Source organism: Paramisgurnus dabryanus, chromosome 2 (assembly GCF_030506205.2).
Source record: "Paramisgurnus dabryanus chromosome 2, PD_genome_1.1, whole genome shotgun sequence".
In the NCBI taxonomy this organism is placed as follows: domain Eukaryota; kingdom Metazoa; phylum Chordata; class Actinopteri; order Cypriniformes; family Cobitidae; genus Paramisgurnus; species Paramisgurnus dabryanus.
In genome coordinates, this window is record NC_133338.1 from 58,190,421 (window position 1) to 58,199,598 (window position 9,178).

Sequence of the window (9,178 nt, forward strand, 5' to 3'; positions counted from 1 at the left end):
GAGGGCACTGGATTTAATCATTTTTTTGTGTCCTAATTCTTTCATGTAAAGTGCTACAGTAAAACATTGTAAAAACTTGACCTGAATAACTAAAGCAATTGGAAACCTCAAGCACCATTTAACATTAGACACAGATCATTTGTTTTCTGAAAGGTAAAAGAATGTTTTGCATTAAACTCCTTTGTTAAGAAGATTCATTTAAATCAGGGATGAGCAAAAATATAAAACATTAAATATCAAAATTAAAGTTTCACCTGTAAGGAAAATACCCATTTGACCAATTGGCTGGAGTCCAATCAGCGCGGTAAAGGTTTCAACGTGTCCCGGCTTTTCCGCTGCTACTGATGACGTTTTAACGTTAGGTAGTTTAGGTCATTTTATCCAAAAAGCTTGTAGCGAATCAATTAGATTAATGGATAGATTAAATATCTTCGATAATCGTGGAATTTAGATAAATGTTTATTTTATTTTAACTCATTATTATATTGACTCGTTCAATTGGTTATCAATGTCACTTAGAGTCCTTGCACCGGCCGCTGCAGGTCACAAACTCGACCATGCAACTAATTATTTGGTCTGACAAACCTCTTAACTAAAGGCAGTCAATATGCCAATACTTAACCCTTTGTGATTAAGATTAAGTGGTTTGTCAGACCAAATATATAACCAAAATGCAAACGACTTAACCCCGATTATAGATTTGCGGTAACAAAGGATACAAAAATATTAACTTTACTGTCAATTATTCAGAGTACTGCAGAAAAATCCCAACATTACAATTTATTAGCCATGTAAGAAAAACATTATAAAAAACCAATTCAACTATGAAGCATAAATCAATAAACAGTCACAACAACATAGGGTTCATTTCTAAATATAGAAAATCCCCCATAAACCTTTGCAAACTTACCTTAAATATCCAGAGAGAACACAGCATTGTAATAATGATAGGAATAGGTTGTGATTGGGTCTTGTGGACATGGGGGCGGCACCTTAATCTGCATACAGTGGGGGATTGGTTAACATGTCTAAGGAGGCCGGTGTGTTCCAACATTGAGTTGGGTATTCTTAATTTATTCTGATACTTTATCACTGAATTGTGTTGTTATAGAAGTGAGACCATTGTACCAATCACACTGAGACATTTCACATGATATCAAACAAGACCATTTACATCCTTTGTGTTTGTAGAAGAAACACATAAATAAACAGAATTCATTGATTCATGTGTTGAAGTGATTACAGCAGCGGTTGATTCAGTCCTAACATTCCTAATACATCTGTTCAAACTAACTTACTACACATATTAACTATGTTAATCAGTTAACTATTCTTCATCAGGCTGATGTTATCATACTGACACAAATAAACAATGATTGAATATTAATAATGTACATTAATAATTAATGCACAATAACCTCCACAGGTTTCACTTCAGTTTTGAGAATGAAAGTTTGTGATGTCTGATGTTCATGTCAGCTCACAAACACCTCACGCATCATTAAATGTTGAACAAAGATCATTTGTTTTCTCCATGAGTCTCCTAAAGACACAATATAAAGTGTGCTATTATAATTCTATTTAAAATCAGCAAAACATGAATGACAGTGTTGTTTAAATTATTCTAGCTATATTGGTTTTCTAAAAGAAAGAAATCTTAAACGATTTTGTTTTGGTTTGACATAACAGAATTAAGGTCTCTCACTATATGAACATAACCATAGAAGCTGGCATTGCATTTAAAAGACAAGAAAGAAAGAAAGAAAGAGAATATTAAAGAAAGTAAAACACCACACACTTGACGGTACACATGGCACTACGGTACTATAGCAATCTCTCTCTTTCACACTTGCACACACACACAATTGCAAAAAATATATACATATGAAATTGATTTTTAGTTCAGGTTTTTTCATATTTTCCCAATGCCACTGATTTAAATATATTATATGTGTTATGTATAATTTTGTGTCTATAAAATCCGATTTGTGAAGCGTCAGACTGTGATGTGTGAGACTCTTTGAATAATATTTTCAATGTAAAACCTGACGTCAACATGCTAATAGAGATTTTAAAGTGAAAAGACTTCACACGAGCGTTCTTGTATCTGAAGTTACAGCAGTTGAAGGATTTGTGTGATCATTTATTTTCATCATGAAGATTGTTTTACTGTTTGTCGTCTTATCAGGTAAGGGACTTTCATTTCTTTTATTGTCATTTTTTTTTCATTCGTAAAGAACTTGATCAGCGTGATTATAATAAAAAATGAACAAACCAATATTTGTTTTTTTTTACAGTAAATTTAACTTTTAAAAAATGTGAATGATGTTTGATTGAAGCATTTGTGTTTAAAGTGAAATCTCCAGGTGTGTAAATGAATATTTGTTGTGTTTCTTTTTTCTTCAGCTCTGTTTGATAGTTCATCTTCACAGAGTTATCAGTTTATCTATGTGCCTTCATTAATGACGTGGTCTGATGCTCAGATGTACTGCAGACAACATTACACAGATTTGGCCGTCATTAAAGATCAGACAGATCATGATTATGTGGCATCATTTGGAGGAACTCAATGGGTTTGGATTGGACTGCATAGGACGACTACTGAGAATCTCTGGTTCTGGTCTGATCAGAGTCAACTCACATTCATCAGGTGGGCTAATGGACAGCCGAATGAGGTTGTCTTTCCAGTGTGTGTGGCAACTACCAGTATGGGATTGTATGACCGGTATTGTACAGATCTGTACCGTTTTGTCTGCTACAGCGGTGAGTATTTATCATGTATTTCACTGGAGAAAAATAAAAAAAAAAATTTCTTTGCAATAAAATTGTTTAATATTATTTTAGCAAATACAATAAATGTACTTGAGGTATTCCCAGTAAGACTTAAAGTGGGTTTCTGTGATATTTGTTTTTGCATTTTATTAACTTTATACCCATTTTCTTTTTTAGATTATAGTTAATGTTCATAAATGCATTCAAAATGTAACCATCAGCAATAACGTGTCACTGTTCATTTCTAACAAATACTTTTTAGTAATAGTTTTAATCAGAGTCGTATAATAATAGAGTTACGACACTCACATAGACGTCCGTTGTAAGAATGGAATGCGGAAGTAACAGCGTTTCATGTAGTGACCGGTAGTGACGCATAGTTCCAAACGCAGCACTGAAGCCCATTCATTTCAATGGCACCTGCTGGTAAATCGATGAAATGACCGTTTCTCTTTACATTTTCGGACATTTCATTAATATAGTCAACAGTGATATTTTATGAACTCTGCTGTAGGTAATGATTATCGTTAATAATAACTAGTAAAATTTTTATATTTTAATGAGTTGTGTATAATGTGTGAATAATATAGATTTAATGGTTTAATATTACTGGTGGCCCTCTACTTTATACTTATCTTATTTATATATTACGAGTAACACTAGGGGGCAACAGCGACAAGCTAAATGCCTTATAAGAAAGTCACACTGCTTCACAATGCTGCTATGTGTTTCATTGTGTTTGGTAAGTAAAACGAGTGATGTATCCTCGAAAATCATGTATGATTATATTAACATTTAAATTCTATGAATTCTATGAATTTAGTGTGTTTATGTTATGCTTCACTGTTACAAATAACCGCGTTGGCGATCTTTTTTGTGATTTTAATATAGTAAAAGTGTAGGTATTATGTTTTTAGCAGATTGATACCTATTTATATAGCCATATTTTGCTACAAAAATAAAAGATAAACTGTGTTGCTGTAGTTGGTATAGATAACCACAGTTATATTTGGGTCACAATTAACTGTTTATCTTTATTAACTGATTTACTGTATTTCCATCACTCCCTAGTAAAAAAAACCGTTATAAACACAGTAAGTATAGTGATCAATTCCCATTACAAGCTAATATTTATCTAAAATAGCTGAAAACCTATGCAAACAGATTGACAGCCCTGCTTGGTTTGGAACTGTAGAACGTTACATGAATCACGTGACCGCGCGGCGGCGAGATCAAAGCGTTTCGTAACTCTGTTATTATACGACTCTGGTTTTAATGTATGTATTTTATAGTTATCTTACAGCCTATGCGTGTAATGTCATAAAATATTATTAACATTTAAAAAAAGAAAATCAAATTAAAGTGCTAGTTCATGCTAGTGAGGACGTGCGTGTCATCAGAACAATTAAGTTATGGTACAGCTCTTTAAAATGAGGGGTTTATTGCAGATTAACATTTAACTGGACTGAAGCAGAGATCTAGGAGCTCGTCACTCTCCACGCTGAAGTGGAGATCATTCAGCAGCATAAAAGAATTGGGCATCACACGATCATTTGTGCTAAAATGGTCATTTCGTCATTAATTCTTCACCCTCATGTGGTTTCACATCCATAAGCCCTTCATAATATTCATCTTCACGAAGATCAACACAACACATGCGCTTTACACCGAAATGAACAACACACTGATACTGAAGAGAGGAAATGTTTAAAGCAGAGGTTGGGGTCAATTAAGGTCAATTAAGCGGACTTGCGACTTGCTTGATTAAAGTATGAAAATGACTTGACTTGACTTTGACTTGAGAACAAGTTACTTGAGACTTGACTTGAAGGGGAAGACTCAACAATGACTTGAACTTATGATAAACAAACAGTAATAAAATCCATAAAATAAACAATTATTATTGTAACGTCAGCACCACTAATCAGGGTCTATGCCTTACCACTGCACAATTCAAACCACGCCAAACATGGCAGACAGTAACGTAAGTCGAGCTCCACAAATAGTCTCCTTTGGCTATAAAGACTTTGAATTGCACCGTGCCAATAAAAAAGATTTGCCAGATGCAACGCAAGAATATCTGACAGGACAACCACAACGTCCAGAAGTCATCTCTTTATAATCAGTTTCACTCTATAACAATTATTAATGTAATAAATTAATCTTTCCTGTTTGTCATAATTTGGCCTTTGTTGCATATTATGCTATTTCTTATTAGAAATGTGACCATTATTTTTACTGATACGTATGCAAATGTTAACATTCAAGTGATTTTAGACACAATTTAACAGCAAAACGCACAGATGCACGTGCGGTTGAAAGTGTGTGGTCCAGCTCAGGTCAGTCGTTTATGTCTTAAAGGTATATTTTTTTGAAAAGAACCGTCCCCCCTTGTTTTTATTTTAAATGCACATGCGCAACACTCTACCTGCTCCCGATTAAACGTGTGCACGAGAGACAGCATGCACGAGCCTCTTCTCTCTGTTTACAAGTTTCTGCCGGCATGGCTCATACATTGAGATGTTTACCATGTCAGAGCTTACATCAACTATTACTAGCAGTGATTTTAAATTGATTTAATAGCATGACAAATTTTACGTGTTAAGAAGAAACTTCACGACTAAGGCATCAGGGGAAAGCCAAACCTGTGTGAAATATTCTCCCAAAAACACTCTTATTTCTTTCTTCAGAGGCCTTTCTCTTTCGTCATACAATTCGTAAACACTTTTTCTCTTGCGAACCTCCGAAAAATACGGTGAGAACACAAGCTTCAATGAATGGCTGAAACCGTAGCTCACCACACATATACACCTGAAAGTGCGCATGTGTAGAAAGCGAATCTAGAGACGAGCACGTAAGACGGCCTTACGTCATCATCAGAATGATTGACAACTGGGATGACCAATAGTCTTGATGATCCACCCGGAAATAGAAAATCTTCCACTATAGACTGCAAAAAATGATTTTCAAGAAAAAAATTATTAGTATTTTTGTCTTGTATTCAGTAAAAATATATAAAAATTCTTAAATTAAGATGCTTTTCCTTGATGAGCAAAAAATAATAATTTTTTGTTTTGAATTTTTCTTGAATTTACTGTTTAAGAAAATGTTCAAGATTTTTTTGCCTACCCATTGGCAGATTTTTTTGCTTGTTTTATGCTCAAAATTACTTAAATTTGATATTTTTGGTCTAAAAACTAGACTTATTTTTTTGGGTCATTTTGCTCATCAAAAAAATCATTTTTTGCAGTGTACCTTTAAGTGTATAGATAGAGTTATAATTCATTTGATTCGATTTCTGTACCTAATGCTAATTTTAGACCTATCGAAAAAAATTGACCCCTATTTATTTAATAGTGACTTGACTTGAAATTTATCAGGACTCGACTTGACTTGCTCAGGGTGAAAACTTGACCTGCTTGATTTAGCTGAATTGTGACTTGAGACTTAACTCGAGACTTGATGGTTAAGACTTGAGACTTGCTTGGATTTGACCATGTATGGCTTGTCCACACCTCTGTTTTTAATAATGTTGTTCTTTTGGGGTTTAAAGTATTCTTGTTATTTTATAAACTCTAGATTATACCTCTGTAGTCAAAATAACTAGTTTCACATAAATGTCTTTTCTGCGTGTTACTTTAGTTTGAGAAGTGGGGGGACAGAAAATAAGGGACCATTTTTTGGTTTAAAACTAATTTTTCCACTGCTTCGCGGGGCTTATTGCTTTTATAAAACGGTTACGCATAGCAGGATTTCATAAATGAAACACAAATAAGTATTCTAAATATTTCTAAAAAATTCTACCAGCTATTTTGGGGTTAGAAAAAAACAATAAATATAATAACCAAATATTGTTATGAACATGAGGCAGTGTATTTGTCCATGTTTGTGTACAACAGGTTCCAGTTACACAGAATTAAGTATCATGGTGCAAACAACAAAACATTTTCTTAGGTCTTAGGAGGTTAATGTAAGAATTTTCATTTTGTGGGTGAATTAATCACAACTTTAAACACACAGCTTCCAGAAAGAAGAAACAGATATTGAGATTGGAAGTGAAATCAGATCAGAATGTGAACGATCCTGGAGAGATGACAGAGATTTTAGAGAAGGTGAATCTCAGTCTTTTTGCTGATACATCTTAAAACAATCTTTGCTGTCTTAAATGTTTTTGTTAAAGTGCCATTCAGGTCCAATTTTTTAAGCTGCCTAATATTGTTAAGGAGTCCGCAACAACATGTATAAATGCATGCAAGGTAAAAAAAAAACTGTAATTTTCTCAAAATATAAATGTAATATTACCCAATTTCTCTGAGATCCCTAAGCGATTCGTGCAAAGCCGTTTAACGTCTCGGTCTGCTTAAACACCACCTTTTGGTAGCCTACTCTGCTCTGATTGAACAACTGATCCAGGCTCCGCGCAGTCCAACAATAGTGCAACATGCATTAACCTAGTGCTAACATGACTTACTGAGAAGATATTAACTCTTTCCACGCCATTGACGAGTTATTGTCAATCCGCAATACCGCTATTATCCACCAGGTACATCCGCAACGTATAAAACCCAGAAGTATCGCCCTAGGGCAAACAGCTATATGTCTTTCTATGTTTTGATCATCGCTCTGAATCTAATCTTTCTCAAAAGTCCTTTACAAAAAATTTTTTATCTCAGCTTTTTGTTCAAAATTTGGTGTTTTTGAAGAAACCTACCCATATTTGAGAGGTGATAAAAAGATAACTAATGAAGGTAGGTTTTTTGTTTGAAAGCAGAGAGTCTGTTCTTTTATTTGAGATATTGTTTGTTTATATATTTAAAGAAGAAAATTTTTTGGAAGGCATTAAACTTTTGTGAAAATCATGAAAAATTCTGGCGCTGGCTGGCAACTTAAAAAAAAAAAATGCTGTCAGGGAAAGATTTAATGGACCGCTACATGATACACTGGATCTGTCTGGCACTTTAAATCAACTCCGATTTAAACTTAATATTATTTATATTGACGACGAGATGAGTTGCTACAACTTATAAAATGAAGTTGACTTCAAAGTTCAAGTTATTTTATAACAACTCATCTGTAGTCAAGATAAGAAATACTGTAGTCAGTTGAAATGACTTGTAAGTCTAAGTTGATAAAAAAAACAAATGAAAGCAGCAAATAATTTTTTACAGTGTAGAGTAATAGTTTACATACTAACAGATATTAAAAAGTTCCAATACACAATCTGTGCCTTGAAAGTGTGCAGTAACACAATCTGATCTTTAGATGAAACAGATCCTGAAGATGAAGGGTTTGGATGAAAATGCCACAATGTCATGGAAAATCCAATCTGATGGGAATGTTTTCCAGAAGTACCAGGAGAGAAATGTCACTAAGGAGCCCTGCCATTGATAAGATACTTCTTTAACAACTCACAACTAGCACAATACTAACTAATACTCTAACTCCTGTAGTTTACATGTATTCCTGTAGTATATGGTAACTATACTATATTATACTACTGTATATGTATTTAATGAGCTGCTTTACATTCATATCTTCTTATTTTCTTGTCTATGTTTAAAAGTTGCTATGCATCCAGACTAGATTATTTTCTTAAACTAATAATATTCGTAATCTGTGGAATGTTCAGCCAGTTGTGACAATATGCTGATTGAAAACCCATCTCTTCCACAAACACCTCACTTGCTAATATCTTTATCTTTACATTCTCTGTCAAAAGAAAATTATATTTATGTATTGCTGTTCTTGTGTTGCTCTAATGGCTTCTATTGTTACCTCACTTGTAAGTCGCTTTGGACAAAAGCGTCTGATAAAGGACTAAATGTAAATGTAAATGTAAGAGTCTGGGGTTTGGTTTTTCCCTGTTTGCTGCCCTGATGTTAGAAGTCCTGCATTAGATGTCATCCTCTAACAGACACATATTTAAATAAAAAGATTCATTCATTCATTCATTCATTCATTCCATCTTTACTGCATCAGATGTCTGGAGATTTTGGTTCGAAAATTGGTCTGACTTTCGTTGGCGCAACCCTTAAAACGGCTTGTGATAACAACTTGACAGCCTTGTCTTTACTTCTCTCCCACCTGCAACCAGCAGATCTCACCAGTCGTGGTAGGTTAGTATAGTTTCACTTGAACTAGCCTAAAGATACTAAAGTCCCTTCTGGGAAGAAGCACCACTTAGCAGCCATGTTAACAATGCCTCTGGGCAGCTGGGTTAGATCTAGCAAACCAATCACAGTGTTGCGGTCCGCATCCCACGGGAGCGTTGTTAAATTTAGGTGAACGTCAAGCCATGGAGAGCTATACACAACCTATGGCATAGCTGTGGCGTAGGTGCAACGCTGAAGTATAAATCGCACTTTAGCAGGGTTGGACATTCCTGGTCCTGAAGGGCCACTGTCCT

The 9,178-nt window shown here is 34.5% G+C and overlaps 1 protein-coding gene across 1 annotated transcript; it reads left to right on the forward strand.

The window, feature by feature from the left end:
• The first annotated feature begins 2,581 nt into the window (after positions 1 to 2,581).
• On the forward strand, positions 2,582 to 8,613 carry LOC135743627 (uncharacterized). Its single transcript, XM_065261400.1, has 3 exons — positions 2,582 to 2,763; positions 6,793 to 6,884; positions 8,035 to 8,613. Exons 1-3 carry the CDS (start codon positions 2,709 to 2,711, stop codon positions 8,158 to 8,160), a joined length of 273 nt encoding a protein of 90 aa, XP_065117472.1. The 5' UTR covers positions 2,582 to 2,708; the 3' UTR covers positions 8,161 to 8,613.
• Positions 8,614 to 9,178: the final 565 nt, after the last annotated feature.

Excerpts from the sequence above, each read along its gene's own strand:
- LOC135743627 (XM_065261400.1), top strand. The coding sequence starts at position 2,709 with ATGGGATTGTATGACCGGTATTGTACAGATCTGTACCGTTTTGTCTGC. Across the intron at positions 2,764-6,792 it reads CCGTTTTGTCTGCTACAGCG|CTTCCAGAAAGAAGAAACAG; the intron begins GTGAGTATTTAT and ends TTAAACACACAG. Across the intron at positions 6,885-8,034 it reads TGACAGAGATTTTAGAGAAG|ATGAAACAGATCCTGAAGAT; the intron begins GTGAATCTCAGT and ends TCTGATCTTTAG.